The following is a 25,589-nucleotide window of genomic DNA, read 5'->3' as shown; positions in this document are numbered from 1 at the left end:
TAGACTGTGCCGTGAAGCTCAAGGAGACTTGATAAAATATTAAATTGTTACCTACACAACATGAAAAGGTCAGTTCACTTTCACAATACATTCAATTTTATCTGATTTGTTCTCGTTTAATAATATGAAATGCATTAGCTATTCTCAATAATTTTGAACCATACTGTATTTCTGCAAGCTGACATCCTTTATTATTACCAAAAGCATTATTTTCAGCAACTGTTTATTCACTGTTGTGGTGTGCTTCATGTGCATCGTCCAGAAGCTGTCGTAGGGAAAATAACATTCAGAATCGTTTGGGTAGAAACCTTTGCGTTTATAAAGTTCAGAAGGTATGCGTGAATGTCCACTTTTGCTGTTTGGTAAGCAGTATTCTGATTGGTCAATCTCTGTAGTTACCTGACACTATCTACTGTTAGGTATTGGTAGACCCAGTTTTGGAGTGTAGCGAATAACACAGGGGCCCAGTTTACCTAGACTGGAATGACAGTATGGTTTTACATCGCTTTTAGCAATATTCCAGCAATATCACAGCAGGGGACACCAGAAATGGGCTTCATGCATTGTATCCATGTCGAGAATTAAATACAGATCTTAAGCATTGCAAGCCAATGCTTTAATCACTAGGCTACCTCAACACTCCTGTAAATTGATGAAAAAATGGAGACAGTTAACTGGTAGGTTATGAAACTGGAGGTATGGCAAAAAATGAGTTGGCAAAATATTAAAGTATATACACTTAGTAGAAATATCTGGCTGATACTGGTTTATAATCCAAAGCCATGAAGTGGGAGGGGGATATTGGTTTGAGCTCTTGAATCAGTTGGCACACCTACCAAACCAATATTCTTCTGGTGATGTAGACTTAGCAAGAGCCTGTGTCACAGACATAAGATACCTCCATGTTAGAATGTAAAAGGTGAGAATGGTAGATCATTTCACATCTTCTGCATCTTATATAAAGCCTGTTTTAGGAAGATAGCATCAAATCCAATCCTAAGAAACTATCATCAATATTTACTGAATGTACTGTCGCTTCTGCATGTTGCAGAACATATTGTGTAGATGTGCTCTGAATTGTAACTCTGATTCCAAATTCAAAGTACGGGAAAGATGTGTATGGGCTAGACACTCACAAGGTTGAAGCAGCTCTTGTTGTAGTTGTATGACAAGTGTGTGTACTAAAGTTTCTCAGTGAAAGACTTAGGCCAGACCAATTGGTTTTCTTGGTTTACGGATTTTTGACCTCAGAAAACCTTAATGCAGGAGGAAAAAAAATTCCAAATTTCCTTTCAAATACTAAAAAAATTATTTATTCATTTTATGTTATATTTATTTATTTTTTGAGCTGGGAAGTTTTTTTCTTATTTTCAAAAAAATACCACCAGAAGATGCATAAAAGCAAGAAAAAAAAGTTGGTCTGGCCTAAATATTTCTTCAAAAGATGCAATAGATGAATCATTATTTGCAAAGTACCACAAATAAAAAAAACCCAAATAATAAAAGAAAGCATAATGACTGAGAATAGTTTATTTTCAGACAAGGCATGGAGGCCGATTCAGAAAATTGAGAATACATTACCAAGTGACAAATAGCCTGGGCCGAGGGCGCAGTTACCATGAAAGGTGTCTGAAGACACCAATCAGACTGGATCAGTCAGGTCGTTACCAAACATCAATATTTACAGAAAGGCGATCCTGAACATGCGCTTTGACTGTTGTGTCCTAATGAATATGGTCATGTGACTGTGACCTTTAAATGCCAGGCATGGTGTGATTTATGGAAATGAATAACTTCTTTGAGAGGCATTGAGAGGTTAAAACAGTAAGGAAGGATAACACTATATGGATGATCAACTTAAAGGTATGATAATATCACAACATCATATTGAATTGTTTGAATAAATTAATGCAATGTTGCACTAAATTGACTCCCTGACCCTCTACTGGCTGAATATTATTTCAAGCAAGAGTTATGTCCCTTTGAGCACTTTGTATGATTATCCTTGGCACAATCTGTGATGAAAACCAGGTTGGCATACACTGACAACAGTGTGAGTTTTTGATGTATGGAGCAACTGTTTACATTAAATCAAAACCTACACTGAAACGTTGCTCTCACTGCAATAAAGTTGTTCATCCATTTGTTGTTATCCTTACTTATGGCAATGACACGTTGTACTCATTTCAACCTTACATAATCCTAGTTGCACCAATCAAAAATCAGTTGCAATTGTTAATTGATACACAATTATACATAATGCTTGAATCTTGGTATTGATAATGAAAACATGCTGTATCTCATAAGATCATATTATCTTTTGTTCAGCTACATGATGTGAACACTCATTCAGTTACTGTTTCTGTAGTCATCCATCTCTGCTCGAAGCCTGTTTGCTGTTTGCTAGCTGAAGTCTGTGAACAGTAAAACATTCACATGCACTGGGTGCAAGATGGTATAAATATGAGGTTGCATTTTGCTGTTTCAGGTTGCACAAGTTCCAAATGCTTAAACTGAGTTCTGTGAAGTAACGGGTTATGTTGTCAATTATATGTTGGGGCTGGGAGTGGAGGGGGGCAGGCGTGGTTGAAATGTTGTGAAATGGTTTGGACCACTGTAAGAATCCATAGTGAAATAATTTGATGCCATTTTCTTTGTTCGCTGAATTTAGCGCAAGAAACCCCAACAAATTTCCCCCTTATATTTCTTTTCTACCAATGTACATGATGAAAAATTAGTACAAAATCAGATGGAAAAGATTTCCAAACATCATCAATTTTGTACACATGGGGGTAGGGGTTGTTGTCATTCACACTACATGCAACTCCACAAAAATGATCATCTCCTCCCCTCAATGTGCGGGCACACACATGCACACACACCAACCATAAATTAAGCAGGATCCCTAATTGCAAAGAGCTGTGTATAATTGATGGAGGCCATATGAGTACTGCATGATCAAAGTTCTTGCACATGTTGCACCCTGAGGCAAATAAGAAAAAAAACATTGCTGCAGGCACTACATAGCCTAAACACTTGGTCGACAGATTCCTTCTCAACAATCCAATGAAAATGTTGCAGCACACTTGCTTATTCATGTCTGATGGAAAAACATGTTTACAAACCCTGAAGTGTTGACATGTTTTGCTTTTAATGATATTCCACCAATATTGTCACAGAGGAGTCCAAACATTGGCATACATGTTTTATCTATGTGGAGAATCAAACCCAGGACCTGAGCAGAATCAATGAATACTTTAACCATAGGCTACCCTTCTGCCCAATGACCTAACAACTTGAATATTCAGGCTGCATCTAAGTCACACGGAAGAAGTTGGCGATGAAGACAGTGTTCAACATAATACATGAGGGCACAATCTTAAAGGTTGAGAAAAACGTCATGTTCTATGGATGCAACTGTAGACATCAAATTGTACATAGGGGCAGTTCTTCACTATGTACATACTAGTATTTAGACAATATGACCATGGATTTCAAAATATTTATCCTGCTTAATCTGTCAACAATATGTATCTAAGACTCATGCTGCCAGGTTTTGAGTACAATGCTGGATGTGTCAAACAAGTCTGATCAGCTCACAATAATACCACTCTAAACAGTTAAAGACCGCTCTATTTAAGTTGCCATAGCAAATACGGCATCACAGATTAAAAAACAAAAATCTGTGATCCTTTACATTTTTTACGTATATAACGAATGGAGAATGATGAGTGCTACCCTCACTCACTCTACACATGAAGCCATATATTGTTTCAATGAGAGTGAGTGAGTATAGTTTTACACTGCTTTTCACTATATTCATATCATGGTAGGGGACACCAGGAATATGCTTCACACATTGTACCCATGTGGAGAACCAAACCCCGATCTATAGCAGGGCGAGTGAATGCTTTAACCATCAGGCTACCCCACCGCCCCTCATTGTGTCAACACCACCATATGCCAATACTTGCAAGTTTCAGTGAAATTGATGAAAACAATTATTTAATCTTGACACGTAAGGATATCAATAATAACAAATTCATATCAAAACACAGGCAAACATAGTGAAAATACAAACAGTCTGTAGACAATATTAGAACCTTTTCATAAATTTTACAAAAATTACATATAGACAAAAACCTGAAAAAGACGTGAGCCTCACAAAATGGTATTTTTTCAGTCATACCAACCATGTCGATGCTCAAAACTCATCCCACAAGATGTCCTACCCCACCCTACCCCACCCCTAGTTGCTTCACATCACAGGATTCTTGTCCCGTCCTTCTGTCCATGCCTTGGCGATCGTTCTCTTCATATCATCATCACCATCCTCGTACATGTTCTGCATCATTTTCATCAGGCTTGCATTGGGGTCTTCCTTTTCATCAAATGTTGGTCTGAAAGATTAAAATGGAAAAAAACTTTATTACCAGGCCACTATGTATGATTTCTTTTATGAAAACTCAGAGAGTTTAGTTTTTGTGCAGCTTTTAGCAATATTCCAGCAATATCACAGTGTGGGGGGATACCAGAAATGGGCTTCACACACTGTACCCATGTGAGGAATCGAACCTGGGTTTTCAGCATAACGAGCAGACACTTTAACCATTAGGCTACCCCACTGCCCCTTGTATGAAACAATAAGAAGTCACCTTGGATCCATATGACTATGAGATTGAAGCTTCACGATTGTGCTACTCCATACAATCTTTGCATTAGAATGATTCAAACTCCCTTCTCTGACAAACCTGTCATCAGAAGAGTCTGGCTTGCAAAAAGTTTAAGGTCATTTTGGGTGTGTCGGTAGTTTTTATTCATAAACTTCACTTACGGTGCAAATTGGTTATAATACAGATTTTATCAGTTTTTCAGTCATTGTTTTCATGACATCATTATGCTTGAAATTACTGCAAGTTCTGAGTGCTATCAGCGAGATATGAGTATTGAAGATTCTACTGACTATAAATGAAGCTGGTCAAGTGCATAATGAACAATAAACAAGAACATGTAACTATTATGTCAATCTTGCATTACAATGGCTGCAGGCAAAGTGACACATACCCAAAACGCCAACTGCTAAATAAATATTAATATTTATTCCTGTTCGTGTCCATGTTACCATTCTCTTCCCACAGAGGTTACACGTGTCATATCCTACTATGCAACTGCTATTCTAATACGACCCTTTCATGGTGCAAGTGTTCTGGATTCATGTATGACTGCAATCAGATTTAGTTGTGCAATCAGCGACGTTTAAAAGTGATCCTCGGTAATTTCCATATACTTCAGAAAAACTAGAACCTCGTCCCCAGCACGAGGAAACGTTCCGTCTAGACAGAACCCACTCATATAATCGCTGATCACTGATATAATCTCCATCCCCACATTTGACATACAACAAGCTAGCCATTAAACATCTTAAGTGTCACAACAGCAGAAACATCTTGTCAATTCATTCCTGCAATATATATTGTGCTACTTTCTGCTTTTCAGTTAAACATGAAATACCGAATCTATCCTTCACATGTTGATCGACTAACTCCATGGTGGCTGCCATATTGGATCTAAGCTGATGTAACACCTGATCAATATTGGATGATAGAAAGAAGGGAGAGAATTTGTGCTGCGATTTTTGACCGATAGTTGATTTTATGAGAAACGGGAAATCTGTCCGTATTAGAACAGAGGTTACAGAGGAAGATATGACAGGAGTAACCTCTGTGGGAAGAGAATGCCATGTTATATGCTCTACTGGTTAACACTACATAATAACAGCAGATTATTAAATAAAAATGTTGTTTATCAATAAAGTTGTCCATACCTGACTCCAAGTTAAAAAAAATGCCACTCACCCACTTTCATTATTCGACACACGGATTAGACATGTTTTTGACTATATTTTTTACTGGGTTTGAATCAGGAAAGTCATCTCAAACAATACTGACAATATTTTGTCTGGTGCCTGCATTTTAGCATATTAAGACATATAATGTAAACAAAAAAGTTATGAAACATATCTGTCACAGAGAATAATGGGTGGAAACCTTACTTTTTTACTTCTTTCGCTTTTTTCTCTGCCTCCGTGACGTAAGCCCAGGTGATGGATGACGACTTCTTCATCATAAGCAACACACAGTCTGTCTTGACCTGGTGACAGAGGGGAGCAATAGAAGTTACCGTAACCGTAGTGATTGAGTTTTACACTACTTTTGGGAATATACCAACAATATATGTCTGAGGACCCCGAAGTGGGCTTCACCAACGTGGGGAAAATTGGAATTGCTTCTTTGGTGTGAATGTTTCAACCACTAGGCTACCCTACTGCCTCTATTGTAAGTGTAACTGTAAACAGGGACACTTTCAAAATTTAACTTAAAGGTCACATGCAACCAAAACATAAAAACCTAATTAAAACACAATTATCACTTATTCATGACATATAATATACATTGCTGCTTGTAAAAAAACAAATAAACAAAATTATAAGCGTACAACCGCGATTCAAAAGTGCAATATTTTGTACTTGGGTTTACTGCCCTCGAAATGAAAACCTTGGGAGACTGAACCCAGTCATAGCGGGTGGCTGTGCACTCAAGTGTAATGACAGCTTCCGACTGGCCGGTTCATTTGCTGATACGCTGAGAGCTCATTGTGTGTACAGAAAGATGATCTGTTTGATTGGCATTTATGGCGAGTCACAAGAAACAGGGAGATTAGGTGTAGATTATCCCTGCAAGAAAGTAAGATTCTTCATGAATAACAACGCCCTTTTTTGTACTTGATGCGTCGTTTCAGTATGGATTCACATACCGCTGTCAAACAAAATCATATACGCTAGAAGAAGTTGTCATCCATAACGAATGTATATGGAGATGTTGGTTTTTGTAAATACATATTCACTGAATTTGCATTCGATCCAGTCAAAAAGAGATGGTGAACTACTGCGTGGCTGGAAACTGCCATTCGTCCACGTACAAATTAAAGCAGGCCTTGAAACTGACAAGAGTTTGCACCAGTTTCCGTCAGATCCAATCATCCGAGAAAAATGTATGTAGTTTGTTTGCAACCCATAGACATTAAAACATGTCGTGTACAAGTATCACACCTGCCTAATTACATAATGCGGCAGAGACAATGCAGGAGTCGTAAATCAATTTATTTTGTTTATGGCGTATAGCCCGATAGGTGATAAGTTCAAATTGCATGTGGCCAATGATTGAAGATGTGTATTGCATATTGTCTTTAGCAGGCAGGCATATAGGTGTCAATAAATCACACATTAAGTTTTCTCTGTGACCGAGGCTGCTAACCACAATTATCCAAGTGCTTTTTCTAATGTAACGAGTAGATTGTTAACTTGTTTGTGTACACAGCCAAGATTAGACTACTGCTCACTACCTCATACTCCAGGCAGGCTGATTCAAGCTCCGCGAACCTATTCACTGCGCATGTGTTATGGGTGCAGCGCAGCACAGCAGTTGAAACCACTTTTCCCCCCAGCGCTGGGGGAAATTTAGTGAATCATTTGAACTCTAATTTTGCACGCTTTTTTTTCATCACATTTTTTTTCAACTTTATAGGCTGAACTGGCATTTTTGATTATTTGTTTCGGTAAGTGCATACCGAAAGGCATCAGAATCTGTAAAGTTGTGTTTTATGTTGCATGTGACCTTTAAAGTAACTGGCACTGAACACATTTCTGTGCAAGTAATAAGGATGACAGACTAAACATATGGTAACTGGCAATCGGGACACTATCGAACCTATCTTAAAATAACCTAAGGTGACAGGCAATAACTACAGCTATGGGTTCCAAGTCAAAAAGCGTCTATAATTTATCACAGGCTTACAAATATTGTAGTGCTACAAACGTTTGTGGATCAGGACCCTGAAACACAACCTATGGTAAACCACCTTTACTACTAGTACTACTATTCTGCGATGAAACTTACAGTAACTTCTCTAAGACTAAGCTTATGTCAAGCAGAAACACTGTTTATTCATCCAGTTCATGTCACTGGAGTGACATTAAGCAGGTTCCTGTTCTGATACTAACCTGGGACATCAGGTACTAACCTTATGGTAACTGTTGTCTGGGGTGATCTCCTCACAAAGCCGGGCAATGAATAGTTCGTGGTTCTTATTGTTGAGGCCCTTCACAACAAGCCTGACTGATCTGGTAACAGGGTTAGAACAGTTCTTTACATGTCATTTAGAAACAGCATGATCAACAATATACATACATGATTTTATGAATATTACAATCACACACACTGTATTAAAACAGTTGTAGAATCATAGAGTTACCTCCCTTGTTCACCTCATATCCGATGGGTTAGATAATTGTTCATACAGACAGGTTGTTTATTATAGTCTCACCTAAAGTCATTTTGATAAAAACATACATACATATCATATATGTGATGTAAGTTGTAAACAGGTAACACAATATAAACGTAAAACTAACAAGCCATTCTGTGCAGAGTTATGAGACGCTCTAAAATTATGATATTAATATCCATAAAAACATTCAGATCTTTAAAAATGCAATCGGTCTATAAAAGATACATTGATAAAACCATTACAATAAATTGTAAAAAGAAATCTGTGAAATAAAACCTGACACTAATGAAGAATATTATTACAATGTTTGCAACACTGGGCTACAACATTAACATGTAGAGTCTGTGAGTGACTTTAGTTTTACACTGCTTCTAACAAAATTTCAGCAAGATCACTTCTGGACTTCAGCAATGGACTTCAGAACGGAACTGAACTTGTGTCTTTGGCATCACAAGCCGACGCTTTAAACACTAGCCTACTCCATCGCCTTAGAAATATGTGGACAAGAGGTTACCTGTCTGTAAAGGTGGAGGTGATGTTCTCAGCAGGGATGCCCTGGACGCCATCCAGTGTTACATATAGCTTCATGAACTTGTCTGACTGGTCCCAAGCTGTCACGGAATACAATGCAAGTCAGCACACACAGTTCTCTTTGAATGAAATTTCATGTGAGCTAAACAACATATTTTCAGTAGCTTATTAAATGGTCACTGATGTCAGCACTCTTTGTTGGTTGCTTTGCTAACACATTTTCTTGTTTTGAAATACCCTCCTTACCCTGCGTATTTGAAAAATACTCAGAACAATAAATCTGTAGGATAGTGACAGGTGATGATAATGTTTGCTATGGAGGAGTATGTGCTCTTCTAAATTTTAGCAGGGATACTCTACAACAGGGATAGGTCACATGCTTGCTTTCTTTACCATTTGTACTAATTAACGTGTGCCTTGTCATGCTCCAACGCACACAGTGACTTGGTTCGTTCCCAGTGCAACTTCAGTTGTGTTTAACCAATGAGACTATACATGTAAGCTGTAGATTATCCCTGGTTTAACAGAACTTCAGCCAGTTTATTGTATCAGTCAGAATTTTACAATGAATGAATGAATGAATTATAGTAAGAAGTAAGAGCAAGAATTATGTGAATGAATGAACAAAACAAAGAAAAATAAAAGAAAGAAGTACATATGTAAATGAATGAAAGAATAAATGATACACCGCAGCCTTCCCTACCAAAACATGTTAAAGAACGCAAAAGTATCGCAAGAACACATGTTAACATTTTTGTTTACATTAATAATTAATTCAGATATCTTATTGCATGTGGGGAATAGAATGGACATTAACAAAATGTTAACTGACACTGTCACATTGCCCTAAAAAATATAGTGTAAAACTGTCACAAAGTGTTCTAAAACACCTTTCCAGTTTTGTCAAATAATAAGATCCACAAGAAAGAAAGAAGTTATGGAACTATAACCCTCAAGCATCAATGGCGAATCAGATCAGATCGGCAATATGTCACATTTTTCACACACCTCAAATACACCCTAACTTTCTTTTTCAAATTATGAAACTATCACCATTACATGTAAACACATTTCACCTGATAGCATATTCCAGGGATGAGAATGGAAATTTTCATTTACAGCTGAAATCTAGTCGGGGGTCTGGGGTCCAGGGCGGAGCCTGGCCGGGGGCCCAGGGGGGCGAAGCCCCCCGGAAGCTCCTGGGATTTTGGCATTTTACACACTAAATATGGCTTCTAAAATCAATATTAACACTGTATATATATTTAGACGTTTCAGAAAAATGACCCTGGGGATGTTAAAAAACGCGGATTTCCGCGGATCCGCGGAAATTTCTCATCCCTGATATTCCCCTCATATGAATTAAAGGTGTACGTGAAAGATGTTTTTGAGGAAGTAACTAGGATTACTCAAACAACGGATTATAGTATTTTAATGGCGAAGTGTCATTTTTTTCACACACCTCAATTACACCCTAACAATGTTTAAGTCATAAAGCTGTTACTATTACTTGCAAATACCTTTCAACTCAAGGTATGTTCTCCTTCTAAAAACTGAATGAATGAGTGAAAGAAGTTTTTATCAGCACAATTTAGTCTATCTTCGCGGTGAATTGAGAATAAAAGCCAGTGAGCTATAACTTACCGACTTGAAACTTTACTACAAATCTACTGTCCTAATATGGACACTAATACCAATTATTTGACTTAAACTGACGTGACAAAATAGTTAACCTATCTTCTACATGTTGGATTTCAGTTGTTACAACACTCAGCAAACTTAATCAGCTGTTGAAAATAAACCGGGCTCAATCTTAAATACTACGCTGCCACCACATTGGCAACACTGGTTACGTAATGACCTGAGACAAATGTTCGGTGGCTTTTCGGGGAGTTTCTTCTCCCTCTCTATATAGGCTCCCTGATTTTAGGTACCAAGTAAGTGACCCCCCTACCCACCTCTCCATGCCATGTACAAAGTCAGTGATCCTCTCCTCCATCTCCCTCCTTTTAAGCATATATGTATACCCCACCCACCCCAACCAAGTACGTGTACACAAAACTGATGACCCTAACAGCCTCCCCAGAAGAAAATGGGTGACACAAGTTTCCATCACTACACACTCAAAATCACCATCACCCCCTAGTCATGAATTATGAATAGTTCCTTATGACAGTCATAAAATGTATAACCTTCTCTGACTAGAAACAGTAGACCAGTCAATGTTTTGTCCATTCAATAGAAATGGGCTTCTCATACTGTGCCTATGTGGGGATTCGAACCCAGGCCTTTGGCACGAGCAGACGCTTCAATCACTAGACTACCCCATCGCCCTACTTTTGGTATGTTGTGACTGGTGATTGAACAAAGGATTTTTCATTCTCTGTAAATCTCCAGTTTAGCATGTTTTCCACTTTAAAATGAGTCAGCAACATTTCTATCATAATGTGACTGAAACTAGTTCTAAGTTCATGATAAAATACATGTAATTTCTAAATCCCTGTCAGTAAAGGAAAGTAAAATTACTAAATTATAACTGATTTGTTAAAACTAGGTTAAACAAAATTAAAATCAGATTCAAACGACTAACAATATGAGATAAAAACAAGCAAGACATCTCTAGCAACAAGTTAGGTCACCAATGGGACTAATTCAATACTTCTGCTTCCTGCATGGACCCTAGCTGGATTTATACCATCCCTTCAGGTGCTGGCTATTGTAGGTAATGGTGATGGTATGTATCTAAAACCTACAAATATTCTACAATTAAAACCGACAGTAAATGTAAATACTCTGTGATTCAAGTGGGTGTAAATGCCCTCTCAGTCTCATGGGGACAATAATTTTACAGTATTTCAACCACCACAAAGAGTACTGCTACCACTGGCGAAGACCAAGAAATTCACCCAAAAAAGACATCTGCTGACATCATGACATCATCCAAGTAGACACTCCACGAACTCACCATACTTCTTGATCTGCTCACTGCGCACCTTGACCTCCTGTCTTATGGTGGACTGCGGGGCAACAGGGTTGACAGGGGTGGGGTTTTCTTGCAGTGCTATCATTGACTCGATCTTCCGTATTTCCACAGACAATGCTTTTTGGACCCGGGGACGTGTTGACTCATTCTCAAACTTCTTCAACTCCTCAATATCCTTCTTCAGCTAAAACATATTGATATATTCCTACAGCGTTTTTCAAATGTATTTGGCTGTAAATATCTCAACAAGCTCAAGGTGTGTTATGTCATGTAGTGCAATAACGTACCACTGTTTCTGTAGTATTGTGTATTGTTTGCGACAAGGTGTATTGTCAACATGCCAAATACATAGTGAGTGTGTAAGGTTGCTTCTATTCCACTCTTAACAATATCCCAGCAATATCACGGAAGGGGTCACCAGACCCAGACTTCACATACCGTATCCATGTTTAGAATAAAACTTGTTCTTCGGTGTGATGAGTGAAAAATGTACATGTATGTTTCTATTAAAACTATTTATGTAATACTTATTCCAACCCATATCGTTTGCCTCTAACCCCCTTATCTTACTGTTTTCTTCTAACTCCCTGAGCCAGAAACAGTTGAGAGAATAACAGTTGTTAGCTGGTCACATGGCAAGCCTCTGGGCATGTGCAGTGGTGGGGTTCTATTCGGGTAACATGTAAGGTCAGTCTCTTTGAACATATGCAAAGAGAGTAGAGCTTATTCAGTGAGAGAACATTCTGTTGAGTACACTGCGCTGGCACTGACATATTAGCAGGTCAGGAATATGCAACATGATTAGATTTTTATGATCAAGGTATGTGTTAACACTGGCTTGGATTCCAATCAATCTGGCAATAAGTTTAATCTATGCAGTGCCTGGGGTCTCAACTTTATCCTGAGGATTAACTGTATCTCATTTTATGTATCACTGGCATAAAACCATGAAGTTTACTTTCTTCGTCAAAGACTGTGCCATTCTTGAACCTGCTTGTATAACACCTATCAGATAATAATACATCTGATTTTATACTGTTGTATCTAGTACTGGTTCTTTGCCACAACTACCGCCCTTCATAAAGAGCATGCCTTGAACATTATTTCAGACAAATCTGGTATAGCCATAGAAATACTTCCTCATGTTTTCATAGTCCATCTCCTCAAACTCAAACAAAAAACACCTTGAAGGTCCTTTTATTCTGTTAATTGTTCAAAGCACAGATGTTTTCAAATTGCTCTCAAATGGATTATAGCAGACAGGATTTACAATATTATTATATAATAGTTTTGCTATTCAACCATTTGTTCGTGGAATGTTTTAGGCACAAATGGTCGATTTTGAGAACGGTATAACTGGTCTTGGACACTCAGTCCCTGGTGCTGAGCCTACCATGATGGCAGAAAAAGCTTCTAAGAACGTTTTTAAAAAAAATGTGTCATTCGACATTCAGCTACCGATGTGCCAAAATAAACCTAGGACGCTAGGTCTAGCGCAGTGGCGGTGAAAGAATGCGAAGATGATATGTGATATGGTGTGGTACCATTGAAATCCCAATCAACTCTATTATTTCAAAAGGTTGAAGGCAAAGTTGCTTATCAGCTGTCCCTCTCATGGCTTAAGAACCTTTTCGTGATATAAACATCAACCAATACATAGAACAATTTAACAATGAACATGCACGATCAAGAATGTTCTAGAGGCCCCTCATGAAAGTCGATAAATACACCTGCATCGTGGTTTAATTTTCATCACCGTAAACTGGATCTAATCCAGAATACCAAACTATGTTCATCTAGTACAAACACAACATACCTCTTCTATCGATGCCATGGTTACAGAATATATGCAGAAGTATTCACAGTTGAAAATACCTGGCCGTCTGACCTCACGTGGGATTCCCCACTTTGATTAACTTCCGGTATTCCCTGCCTGAACACTCGGATCGTTATAGACTGATACCCTGTGCTCGTTCGCTATATACTGCTTGAAGTGAAGTGGAGCGCAAGCGCTCTTATATAGCCAAACCAGTCTAGAGATATCATTTCTAATCTAAGCTGGTTTCCAGCTTCCTTTGCGTGCGCCACCTTGCGATATGCGAGACGGGTCTCAGCTTGATACCTCACCGCTCGTATCTTTCCAGGACTTACAATTAGCTCATCCCATGGCAGCCATTTGTGAAATTTATGAACTAATCACAGACATGTTTTAGGAAAAAATGCCTAGTTTACAGTGGCTTCGAATTATAGCCATTTTCAAATGTTGAAATCGTTTGTAAATTTCTTAAAGTTTTCATATCTCAGAAGTGTGTATATCGTTTTAGTGTATGAATTTGACAAAGTTTTACATGTACATTTTGCGGGTGCATTATCTTTATCACTTCACCCACCGCATATTCACCAGTGGCTTTTTAAACCAACCGATGAAAATAATTATACTTCTGTGTTGTTTCAGGTTTCAGCATGTAGTAATTGAGTGTGTATTCACGTGTAACAGCAGTCATAACCTTATGACAGTTATTATGACTCGATTTAAGAAAGTGAAAACTATATTTGCACCCTGTGCACCAAACAAAGAAGGTGCACCGGTAATTCGATATAACTTTGGGTTTTGATGGTTTAGAACGTCATTACAACAGAATTATAGTGCATCTGATGAGATAATTTTATCAAGGAGAATATAAGACGTTGATTATCCTCGATTTTATGATATTTCGTTTAATTTCATGACATGCACAGTAAGTCATTCACTCACTCCCTGTCTAGTCATAAGAATTACTGTTTCAAACAAGTTATTCATTTTGTGCGTGTTCTTTGAACAGCAAAATACAAACACCTACTTGATGCAAGATGGTGTAAATATGTGGTTTCACTTACAGGCTGCACCAGCTCTGAATCCCTCAGTCGAACCCTCTTTATGCATGTGTGTAGTTAGAGTAGGCAAGATGTTTCGACCCGCGCATAATTAACTGCAGAGGAGGTACACATATTTGAGGGAAGGTGAGGCAGTCTAATCATTACAGCGTTCGCCCCCCAAATGGGCACACAATGTGTGAAGTCCATTTCTGGTGTCCCCCGCCGTGATATTGCTGGAACATTGCTTAAACACACGTAAAATTAATCTCCATTATTGCTGACCCCTCAGTCTTACCTTAAAAAATTGTAGACTTTTAATGTACAAACAACATGGTGTAATTCAACGAGTGAATGGGTACTGTTTTACGCCGCTATTAACAATCTCCTGCATTATCACGGCGGGGAACACCGTCAATGGGCTTCTCGCATTGTACCCAGGTAAGGGACTGAATCCGTGTCTTTGGTGTGACGAACGATCGCTTACTTTCATCACTAGGCAACGCCCTTATATTTCCATGAAATTTTACTTTATGTAGTCTAGCGTCTACGGCACAACGCAACAGCATATAAACCCAACGATTAACTTGGAAAAAGAGTGACTAAAGCGTTCATAAAATATATCATTTTCCCTACGCTGCATAAAGCTGTTTGAAAACGTGAAAGGATTTTAAAAAATGTATCTACAAATTGTTTAAATTCAGTCTTAATGAACACCTAGATACATATATCATACACGCATTCATTTTCACAATTCATATTGTATTAGTACTGTTTCCTTGTATTCATTCTGAGGCCAAACATGTACTGCCTGGAGGCCCCTAATACTGTAATAAAATCCTGAATCTTTTCCATAATAATACGTAGTAACAGTTACTATCAAGCAGTCTCCACAGTCTGCAGACGCTGTTGACGTTGATGGATAAAACACTTTCCAATATCTGTTTCCACCTCTGACCTTCCTCGTTGTCCGCGCACCTTCCACCTCTGTCCTTCCTTGTTGTCCGTACAGCTTCCATTCTGTCCTTTCTTGTTGTCCGTACACCTTCCACCTCTGTCCTTCCTTGTTGTCCGTGCGCCTTCCACCTCTGTCCTTCCTTGTTGTCCGTGCACCTTCCACCTCTGTCCTTCCTTGTTGTCCGTGCGCCTTCCACCTCTGTCCTTCCTTGTTGTCCGTGCGCCTTCCACCTCTGTCCTTCCTTGTTGTCCGTACACCTTCCACCTCTGCCCTTCCTTGTTGTCCGTACAGCTTCCACCTCTGCCCTTCCTTGTTGTCCGTACACCTTCCACCTCTGTCCTTCCTTGTTGTCCGTACAGCTTCCACCTCTGTCCTTCCTTGTTGTCCGTACACCTTCCACCTCTGCCCTTCCTTGTTGTCCGTACACCTTCCACCTCTGACCTTCCTTGTTGTCCGTACACCTTCCACCTCTGACCTTCCTTGTTGTCCGTACAGCTTCCACCTCTGACCTTCCTTGCTGTCCGTGCGCCTTTCACCTCTGCCCTTCCTTGTTGTCCGTACACCTTTCACCTCTGTCCTTCCTTGTTGTCCGTGCGCCTTCCACCTCTGACCTTCCTTGTTGTCCGTACAGCTTCCACCTCTGACCTTCCTTGTTGTCCGTACAGCTTCCACCTCTGTCCTTCCTTGTTGTTCATACGCCTTTCACCTCTGTCCTCCCTTGTCCGTAAAACCTTCCACCTCTGACCTTCCTTGTTGTCCGTACAGCTTCCACCTCTGTCCTTCCTTGTTGTCCACGCGCCTTTCACCTCTGACCTTCCTTGTTGTCCGTACACCTGCCACCTCAGACCTTCTTTAAGTTGTCCATACGCCTTTCACCTCTGACCTTCCTTGTCCGTAAAACCTTCCACCTCTGACCTTCCTTGTTGTCCGTACAGCTTTGACCTCTGTCCTTCCTCGTTGTTCATGCGCCTTACACCTCTGTCCTTCCTTGTTGTCCGTATACCTTCCACCTCTGACCTTTAAGTTGTCCGTACAGCTTCCACCTCTGTCCTTCCTTGTTGTCCGTACACCTTCCACCTCTGCCCTTCCTTGTTGTCCGTACAGCTTCCACCTCTGCCCTTCCTTGTTGTCCGTACACCTTCCACCTCTGTCCTTCCTTGTTGTCCGTACAGCTTCCACCTCTGTCCTTCCTTGTTGTCCGTACACCTTCCACCTCTGCCCTTCCTTGTTGTCCGTACACCTTCCACCTCTGACCTTCCTTGTTGTCCGTACACCTTCCACCTCTGACCTTCCTTGTTGTCCGTACAGCTTCCACCTCTGACCTTCCTTGCTGTCCGTGCGCCTTTCACCTCTGCCCTTCCTTGTTGTCCGTACACCTTTCACCTCTGTCCTTCCTTGTTGTCCGTGCGCCTTCCACCTCTGACCTTCCTTGTTGTCCGTACAGCTTCCACCTCTGTCCTTCCTTGTTGTTCATACGCCTTTCACCTCTGTCCTCCCTTGTCCGTAAAACCTTCCACCTCTGACCTTCCTTGTTGTCCGTACAGCTTCCACCTCTGTCCTTCCTTGTTGTCCACGCGCCTTTCACCTCTGACCTTCCTTGTTGTCCGTACACCTGCCACCTCAGACCTTCTTTAAGTTGTCCATACGCCTTTCACCTCTGACCTTCCTTGTCCGTAAAACCTTCCACCTCTGACCTTCCTTGTTGTCCGTACAGCTTTGACCTCTGTCCTTCCTTGTTGTTCATGCGCCTTACACCTCTGACCTTCCTTGTTGTCCGTATACCTTCCACCTCTGACCTTTAAGTTGTCCGTACAGCTTCCACCCCTGACCTCTCTTGTTGTCCGTACGCCTTCCACCTCTGACCTTTCTTGTTGTCCGTTCGTCTTCCACCTCTGACCTTTCTTGTTGTCCGTACGTCTTCCACCTCTGACCTGTCTTGTTGTCCGTACACCTTTCACCTCTGTCCTTCCTTGTTGTCCGTGCGCCTTCCACCTCTGACCTTCCTTGTTGTCCGTACACCTTCCACCTCAGACCTTCTTTAAGTTGTCCATACGCCTTTCACCTCTGACCTTCCTTGTCCGTAAAACCTTCCACCTCTGACCTTCCTTGTTGTCCGTACAGCTTTGACCTCTGTCCTTCCTTGTTGTTCATGCGCCTTACACCTCTGTCCTTCCTTGTTGTCCGTATACCTTCCACCTCTGACCTTTAAGTTGTCCGTACAGCTTCCACCTCTGTCCTTCCTTGTTGTCCGTACACCTTCCACCTCTGCCCTTCCTTGTTGTCCGTACAGCTTCCACCTCTGCCCTTCCTTGTTGTCCGTACACCTTCCACCTCTGTCCTTCCTTGTTGTCCGTACAGCTTCCACCTCTGTCCTTCCTTGTTGTCCGTACACCTTCCACCTCTGCCCTTCCTTGTTGTCCGTACACCTTCCACCTCTGACCTTCCTTGTTGTCCGTACACCTTCCACCTCTGACCTTCCTTGTTGTCCGTACAGCTTCCACCTCTGACCTTCCTTGCTGTCCGTGCGCCTTTCACCTCTGCCCTTCCTTGTTGTCCGTACACCTTTCACCTCTGTCCTTCCTTGTTGTCCGTGCGCCTTCCACCTCTGACCTTCCTTGTTGTCCGTACAGCTTCCACCTCTGACCTTCCTTGTTGTCCGTACAGCTTCCACCTCTGCCCTTCCTTGTTGTCCGTACACCTTCCACCTCTGACCTTCCTTGTTGTCCGTACACCTTCCACCTCTGACCTTCCTTGTTGTCCGTACAGCTTCCACCTCTGACCTTCCTTGCTGTCCGTGCGCCTTTCACCTCTGCCCTTCCTTGTTGTCCGTACACCTTTCACCTCTGTCCTTCCTTGTTGTCCGTGCGCCTTCCACCTCTGACCTTCCTTGTTGTCCGTACAGCTTCCACCTCTGACCTTCCTTGTTGTCCGTACAGCTTCCACCTCTGTCCTTCCTTGTTGTTCATACGCCTTTCACCTCTGTCCTCCCTTGTCCGTAAAACCTTCCACCTCTGACCTTCCTTGTTGTCCGTACAGCTTCCACCTCTGTCCTTCCTTGTTGTCCACGCGCCTTTCACCTCTGACCTTCCTTGTTGTCCGTACACCTGCCACCTCAGACCTTCTTTAAGTTGTCCATACGCCTTTCACCTCTGACCTTCCTTGTCCGTAAAACCTTCCACCTCTGACCTTCCTTGTTGTCCGTACAGCTTTGACCTCTGTCCTTCCTTGTTGTTCATGCGCCTTACACCTCTGACCTTCCTTGTTGTCCGTATACCTTCCACCTCTGACCTTTAAGTTGTCCGTACAGCTTCCACCCCTGACCTCTCTTGTTGTCCGTACGCCTTCCACCTCTGACCTTTCTTGTTGTCCGTTCGTCTTCCACCTCTGACCTTTCTTGTTGTCCGTACGTCTTCCACCTCTGACCTGTCTTGTTGTCCGTACACCTTTCACCTCTGTCCTTCCTTGTTGTCCGTGCGCCTTCCACCTCTGACCTTCCTTGTTGTCCGTACACCTGCCACCTCAGACCTTCTTTAAGTTGTCCATACGCCTTTCACCTCTGACCTTCCTTGTCCGTAAAACCTTCCACCTCTGACCTTCCTTGTTGTCCGTACAGCTTTGACCTCTGTCCTTCCTTGTTGTTCATGCGCCTTACACCTCTGTCCTTCCTTGTTGTCCGTATACCTTCCACCTCTGACCTTTAAGTTGTCCGTACAGCTTCCACCTCTGTCCTTCCTTGTTGTCCGTACACCTTCCACCTCTGCCCTTCCTTGTTGTCCGTACAGCTTCCACCTCTGCCCTTCCTTGTTGTCCGTACACCTTCCACCTCTGTCCTTCCTTGTTGTCCGTACAGCTTCCACCTCTGTCCTTCCTTGTTGTCCGTACAGCTTCCACCTCTGCCCTTCCTTGTTGTCCGTACACCTTCCACCTCTGACCTTCCTTGTTGTCCGTACACCTTCCACCTCTGACCTTCCTTGTTGTCCGTACAGCTTCCACCTCTGACCTTCCTTGCTGTCCGTGCGCCTTTCACCTCTGCCCTTCCTTGTTGTCCGTACACCTTTCACCTCTGTCCTTCCTTGTTGTCCGTGCGCCTTCCACCTCTGACCTTCCTTGTTGTCCGTACAGCTTCCACCTCTGACCTTCCTTGTTGTCCGTACAGCTTCCACCTCTGTCCTTCCTTGTTGTTCATACGCCTTTCACCTCTGTCCTCCCTTGTCCGTAAAACCTTCCACCTCTGACCTTCCTTGTTGTCCGTACAGCTTCCACCTCTGTCCTTCCTTGTTGTCCACGCGCCTTTCACCTCTGACCTTCCTTGTTGTCCGTACACCTGCCACCTCAGACCTTCTTTAAGTTGTCCATACGCCTTTCACCTCTGACCTTCCTTGTCCGTAAAACCTTCCACCTCTGACCTTCCTTGTTGTCCGTACAGCTTTGACCTCTGTCCTTCCTTGTTGTTCATGCGCCTTACACCTCTGACCTTCCTTGTTGTCCGTATACCTTCCACCTCTGACCTTTAAGTTGTCCGTACAGCTTCCACCCCTGACCTCTCTTGTTGTCCGTACGCCTTCCACCTCTGACCTTTCTTGTTGTCCGTTCGTCTTCCACCTCTGACCTTTCTTGTTGTCCGTACGTCTTCCACCTCTGACCTGTCTTGTTGTCCATACACCTTTCACCTCTGTCCTTCCTTGTTGTCCGTGCGCCTTCCACCTCTGACCTTCCTTGTTGTCCGTACACCTGCCACCTCAGACCTTCTTTAAGTTGTCCATACGCCTTTCACCTCTGACCTTCCTTGTCCGTAAAACCTTCCACCTCTGACCTTCCTTGTTGTCCGTACAGCTTTGACCTCTGTCCTTCCTTGTTGTTCATGCGCCTTACACCTCTGTCCTTCCTTGTTGTCCGTATACCTTCCACCTCTGACCTTTAAGTTGTCCGTACAGCTTCCACCTCTGTCCTTCCTTGTTGTCCGTACACCTTCCACCTCTGCCCTTCCTTGTTGTCCGTACAGCTTCCACCTCTGCCCTTCCTTGTTGTCCGTACACCTTCCACCTCTGTCCTTCCTTGTTGTCCGTACAGCTTCCACCTCTGTCCTTCCTTGTTGTCCGTACACCTTCCACCTCTGCCCTTCCTTGTTGTCCGTACACCTTCCACCTCTGACCTTCCTTGTTGTCCGTACACCTTCCACCTCTGCCCTTCCTTGTTGTCCGTACAGCTTCCACCTCTGACCTTCCTTGCTGTCCGTGCGCCTTTCACCTCTGCCCTTCCTTGTTGTCCGTACACCTTTCACCTCTGTCCTTCCTTGTTGTCCGTGCGCCTTCCACCTCTGACCTTCCTTGTTGTCCGTACAGCTTCCACCTCTGACCTTCCTTGTTGTCCGTACAGCTTCCACCTCTGTCCTTCCTTGTTGTTCATACGCCTTTCACCTCTGTCCTCCCTTGTCCGTAAAACCTTCCACCTCTGACCTTCCTTGTTGTCCGTACAGCTTCCACCTCTGACCTTCCTTGCTGTCCGTGCGCCTTTCACCTCTGCCCTTCCTTGTTGTCCGTACACCTTTCACCTCTGTCCTTCCTTGTTGTCCGTGCGCCTTCCACCTCTGACCTTCCTTGTTGTCCGTACAGCTTCCACCTCTGACCTTCCTTGTTGTCCGTACAGCTTCCACCTCTGTCCTTCCTTGTTGTTCATACGCCTTTCACCTCTGTCCTCCCTTGTCCGTAAAACCTTCCACCTCTGACCTTCCTTGTTGTCCGTACAGCTTCCACCTCTGTCCTTCCTTGTTGTCCACGCGCCTTTCACCTCTGACCTTCCTTGTTGTCCGTACACCTGCCACCTCAGACCTTCTTTAAGTTGTCCATACGCCTTTCACCTCTGACCTTCCTTGTTGTCCGTACAGCTTTGACCTCTGTCCTTCCTTGTTGTTCATGCGCCTTACACCTCTGTCCTTCCTTGTTGTCCGTATACCTTCCACCTCTGACCTTTAAGTTGTCCGTACAGCTTCCACCTCTGTCCTTCCTTGTTGTCCGTAAAACCTTCCACCTCTGACCTTCCTTGTTGTCCGTACAGCTTTGACCTCTGTCCTTCCTTGTTGTTCATGCGCCTTACACCTCTGTCCTTCCTTGTTGTCCGTATACCTTCCACCTCTGACCTTTAAGTTGTCCGTACAGCTTCCACCTCTGTCCTTCCTTGTTGTCCGTACACCTTCCACCTCTGCCCTTCCTTGTTGTCCGTACAGCTTCCACCTCTGCCCTTCCTTGTTGTCCGTACACCTTCCACCTCTGTCCTTCCTTGTTGTCCGTACAGCTTCCACCTCTGTCCTTCCTTGTTGTCCGTACACCTTCCACCTCTGCCCTTCCTTGTTGTCCGTACACCTTCCACCCCTTCCACCTCTGACCTTCCTTGTTGTCCGTACACCTTCCACCTCTGACCTTCCTTGTTGTCCGTACAGCTTCCACCTCTGACCTTCCTTGCTGTCCGTGCGCCTTTCACCTCTGCCCTTCCTTGTTGTCCGTACACCTTTCACCTCTGCCCTTCCTTGTTGTCCGTACACCTTCCACCTCTGACCTTCCTTGTTGTCCGTACAGCTTCCACCTCTGACCTTCCTTGTTGTCCGTACAGCTTCCACCTCTGACCTTCCTTGTTGTCCGTACAGCTTCCACCTCTGTCCTTCCTTGTTGTTCATACGCCTTTCACCTCTGTCCTCCCTTGTCCGTAAAACCTTCCACCTCTGACCTTCCTTGTTGTCCGTACAGCTTCCACCTCTGTCCTTCCTTGTTGTCCACGCGCCTTTCACCTCTGACCTTCCTTGTTGTCCGTACACCTGCCACCTCAGACCTTCTTTAAGTTGTCCATACGCCTTTCACCTCTGACCTTCCTTGTCCGTAAAACCTTCCACCTCTGACCTTCCTTGTTGTCCGTACAGCTTTGACCTCTGTCCTTCCTTGTTGTTCATGCGCCTTACACCTCTGACCTTCCTTGTTGTCCGTATACCTTCCACCTCTGACCTTTAAGTTGTCCGTACAGCTTCCACCCCTGACCTCTCTTGTTGTCCGTACGCCTTCCACCTCTGACCTTTCTTGTTGTCCGTTCGTCTTCCACCTCTGACCTTTCTTGTTGTCCGTACGTCTTCCACCTCTGACCTGTCTTGTTGTCCGTACACCTTTCACCTCTGTCCTTCCTTGTTGTCCGTGCGCCTTCCACCTCTGACCTTCCTTGTTGTCCGTACAGCTTCCACCTCTGACCTTCCTTGTTGTCCGTACAGCTTCCACCTCTGTCCTTCCTTGTTGTTCATACGCCTTTCACCTCTGTCCTCCCTTGTCCGTAAAACCTTCCACCTCTGACCTTCCTTGTTGTCCGTACAGCTTCCACCTCTGTCCTTCCTTGTTGTCCACGCGCCTTTCACCTCTGACCTTCCTTGTTGTCCGTACACCTGCCACCTCAGACCTTCTTTAAGTTGTCCATACGCCTTTCACCTCTGACCTTCCTTGTCCGTAAAACCTTCCACCTCTGACCTTCCTTGTTGTCCGTACAGCTTTGACCTCTGTCCTTCCTTGTTGTTCATGCGCCTTACACCTCTGACCTTCCTTGTTGTCCGTATACCTTCCACCTCTGACCTTTAAGTTGTCCGTACAGCTTCCACCCCTGACCTCTCTTGTTGTCCGTACGCCTTCCACCTCTGACCTTTCTTGTTGTCCGTTCGTCTTCCACCTCTGACCTTTCTTGTTGTCCGTACGTCTTCCACCTCTGACCTGTCTTGTTGTCCGTACCTACGCCTTCCACCTCTGACCTTCTTTAAGTTGTTCGTACAACTTCCACCTCTGACCTTTCTTGTTGTCCGTATACCTTCCACCTCTGACCTACTTTAAGTTGTCCGTACAGCTTCCACCTCTGACCTTTCTTGTTGTCCGTACAGCTTCCTCTTGATATTTACTCGATGTTTACCCGACTCACACACTCAACTCCAACTACCATGTAAACCAACATTTTGCCACTCGTTGGCTGCTTGCTATATCATTCATTTCCGTTCCCTATGGCAAACACTCACACCTTTCTGTACAGGGATCGAGCTGTTCGTCCTCACCACCTTCTTCACTCTCATAATGTTTCCGCTTCGATTTCCACCCATTTTCTGGCCACCATGACGTGCATATTATCTGTTAAGACGCCGCAGTAGGCACAAGCAGTTGCCATGGTGAAAGGCCCAGTGTCGAAATGGATGCCGTTTCGTCGTCAAAGCTTAGGGATCCGTCCTCACGAATGTCATGACATGTCTGAACATCCGTATTCTACGTAACGTCTTTTACCTTCTGTTGTTGTTGTAGTGAACTCTACTAATGATTAGACTGACTGTCGAAGGTTGTTACGATATGGTCGTCTAGTCTGTTCTTCTCATTTGTACTAGGTTTTAGATCCACTGTTAGATTTCTAAAGGTCGTTTCAGCAGCTTTTTCATAGAGAGTCATGGATATACTAATGTGTTTCTCTTCTGGCAAACAACTTCACCCGCTGTTGCTGGACAGGGGAATTTAAAGGTGTCACGTGCACAGGCGTTCAAGGCGAGGTCACTTGATTTCATGACTTCCGGGAACAGGTTGTGCAATAGCAAAACGATTCTTGTGGTCTGAGGTTTGGCTAAACAGACGGGGAATCCGCCCGTCGATCTTCCCTTCAGACAGGCACAAAAAATCATCCAATATTTTCATGTTTATGTTACAGGCATCTAGTGTCTCAACAGAATGCATTTTCTGGAAAACGCTTTAATAAAATTCCTTGCAGTTTACCCTCCCATTCGTCTTGAAGAGGAATGGTCAACTGCTAATACGGCAAGGGGGACGGTGGGGTAGCCTAGTGGGTAAAACGTTCGCTAGTCACGCCGAAGGCCTGGGTTTGATTCCCCACATGGGTACACTGTGTGAAGCGCATTTCTAGTGTTCCCCGCCGTGATATTGCTGGAATATTAATAAAAGCGGCTTAAAATTAAACCCACTCATTCACAATACACAATGTCAGAAGAAGAATGCATGTACCGTGTCTGTAATATTCTGTTCTCTTCATGTATATAACAGAGACAGGTGAGAATGTTTGAACCTCTCCCATTGTAAGTGGTCACACGATCACTGAGTGGGTTTAGGTTTACGCCGCACTCGGCAGTATTACAGCTATATGGCAGCGGGTTGATGAAGATCAATATTCTAACCCGGATCTTCACAGGTCGGTCACATAATCAGAACTGGTACCCATAACCGATTCGGATCTTCGTCTTTTCCGGATGTCAGTCTAAGTATATGAACACAAAATAAACTTCAAAAGGCTTTGCCACTGAGGACCTTGGCAACATGTGACATATATGCTCATATCAGGAATTGTGTCTTGTGTCTTGTGTCTTTGCTGAATGTTTTTAAAATCTGGATTTTGAATAACATGTCAGTGAACAACCGTTCTTTATGTTTGGCTTTTCTTATAGTACAGTTCCACTTTGGGACTAATTCTTTACTTTTCCACAGAACTCTCCATGCTGATGATATAAGGGCCGTACATAATTGGAAGCCCATTTCTGGTGTTTATCCTCTGTGATATTGCTGCAAATAAACTTACTCACTCGATCACTCACTCTCTTTTCGAAACTGTCTGAATTAATATTTGTTCAAGGGGAATAGAATATCTCAAGTGTTTCTTGTGCATGCTCTAATATAGATGAAGCACTTGCCACCCCGACCCTTCCTTGCAGCTGTTATCTCATAAATCTCACACTAGCTCTTACCAACATCCGAGGCAGGGTACGTAAGTCAGCCCAGTGGTTAAGCGCGCACAAGTTCGATTCCCCACATGAGTAAAAGTGGTGTAAACCTAAATTTACTAAATTATTCTGAGGGCAGTGGAATAGCCTAGTGTTTAAGGCGTTTGCTCGTCACGCCGAAGTCCCGGGTTCGA

The 25,589-nt window shown here is 43.0% G+C and overlaps 3 protein-coding genes across 3 annotated transcripts; all 3 read right to left on the bottom strand.

Moving 5' to 3' along the window:
• Positions 1–1,515: 1,515 nt before the first annotated feature.
• Positions 1,516–13,850, bottom strand: LOC137273289 (calcyclin-binding protein-like). Its single transcript, XM_067805841.1, has 6 exons — positions 13,677–13,850; positions 11,843–12,044; positions 8,861–8,957; positions 8,080–8,179; positions 6,053–6,150; positions 1,516–4,400 (listed from the first exon to the last, which is right to left on the bottom strand). Exons 1-6 carry the CDS (start codon positions 13,692–13,694, stop codon positions 4,259–4,261), a joined length of 657 nt encoding a protein of 218 aa, XP_067661942.1. The 5' UTR covers positions 13,695–13,850; the 3' UTR covers positions 1,516–4,258.
• A 1,742-nt stretch (positions 13,851–15,592) lies between these two features.
• On the bottom strand, positions 15,593–20,127 carry LOC137271596 (filaggrin-2-like). The gene is made up of 9 exons (XM_067804039.1): positions 20,046–20,127; positions 19,265–19,845; positions 18,946–19,182; positions 18,554–18,775; positions 17,773–18,459; positions 17,434–17,690; positions 16,587–17,133; positions 16,283–16,504; positions 15,593–16,150 (listed from the first exon to the last, which is right to left on the bottom strand). Exons 1-9 carry the CDS (start codon positions 20,125–20,127, stop codon positions 15,593–15,595), a joined length of 3,393 nt encoding a protein of 1,130 aa, XP_067660140.1.
• A 5-nt stretch (positions 20,128–20,132) lies between these two features.
• Positions 20,133–23,220, bottom strand: LOC137271595 (ABC transporter F family member 4-like). The gene is made up of 6 exons (XM_067804038.1): positions 23,132–23,220; positions 22,650–22,938; positions 21,706–22,479; positions 21,257–21,485; positions 20,485–21,065; positions 20,133–20,402 (listed from the first exon to the last, which is right to left on the bottom strand). Exons 1-6 carry the CDS (start codon positions 23,218–23,220, stop codon positions 20,133–20,135), a joined length of 2,232 nt encoding a protein of 743 aa, XP_067660139.1.
• Between the last annotated feature and the right edge of the window lie 2,369 nt (positions 23,221–25,589).

The sequence above is a fragment of the Haliotis asinina genome, chromosome 2 (genome assembly GCF_037392515.1).
Source record: "Haliotis asinina isolate JCU_RB_2024 chromosome 2, JCU_Hal_asi_v2, whole genome shotgun sequence".
NCBI classification, from domain to species: Eukaryota; Metazoa; Mollusca; class Gastropoda; order Lepetellida; family Haliotidae; genus Haliotis; species Haliotis asinina.
The sequence above is the reverse complement of the archived record's forward strand: the minus strand, read 5'-3'. Positions and strand labels throughout refer to the sequence as shown.

Coding starts and splice junctions, on each gene's coding strand:
- LOC137271595 (XM_067804038.1), bottom strand. CDS start 23,220: ATGAACAACAAGGAAGGACAGAGGTCAAAGCTGTACGGACAACAAGGA. Junction 22,480..22,649: donor TTAAAGGTCAGAGGTGGAAG/GTATACGGACAA, acceptor CTGAGGTGGCAG/GTGTACGGACAACAAGGAAG. Junction 21,066..21,256: donor GACAACAAGGAAGGTCAGAG/GTGGAAGGCGCA, acceptor ATGAACAACAAG/GAAGGACAGAGGTGGAAGCT.
- LOC137273289 (XM_067805841.1), bottom strand. Junction 8,180..8,860: donor ACCTCCACCTTTACAGACAG/GTAACCTCTTGT, acceptor CCCTGTTACCAG/ATCAGTCAGGCTTGTTGTGA. Junction 4,401..6,052: donor AAAGCGAAAGAAGTAAAAAA/GTAAGGTTTCCA, acceptor TTAATCTTTCAG/ACCAACATTTGATGAAAAGG.
- LOC137271596 (XM_067804039.1), bottom strand. CDS start 20,127: ATGAACAACAAGGAAGGACAGAGGTCAAAGCTGTACGGACAACAAGGA. Junction 18,776..18,945: donor TTAAAGGTCAGAGGTGGAAG/GTATACGGACAA, acceptor CTGAGGTGGCAG/GTGTACGGACAACAAGGAAG. Junction 17,134..17,433: donor GTATACGGACAACAAGGAAG/GTCAGAGGTGTA, acceptor ATGAACAACAAG/GAAGGACAGAGGTGGAAGCT.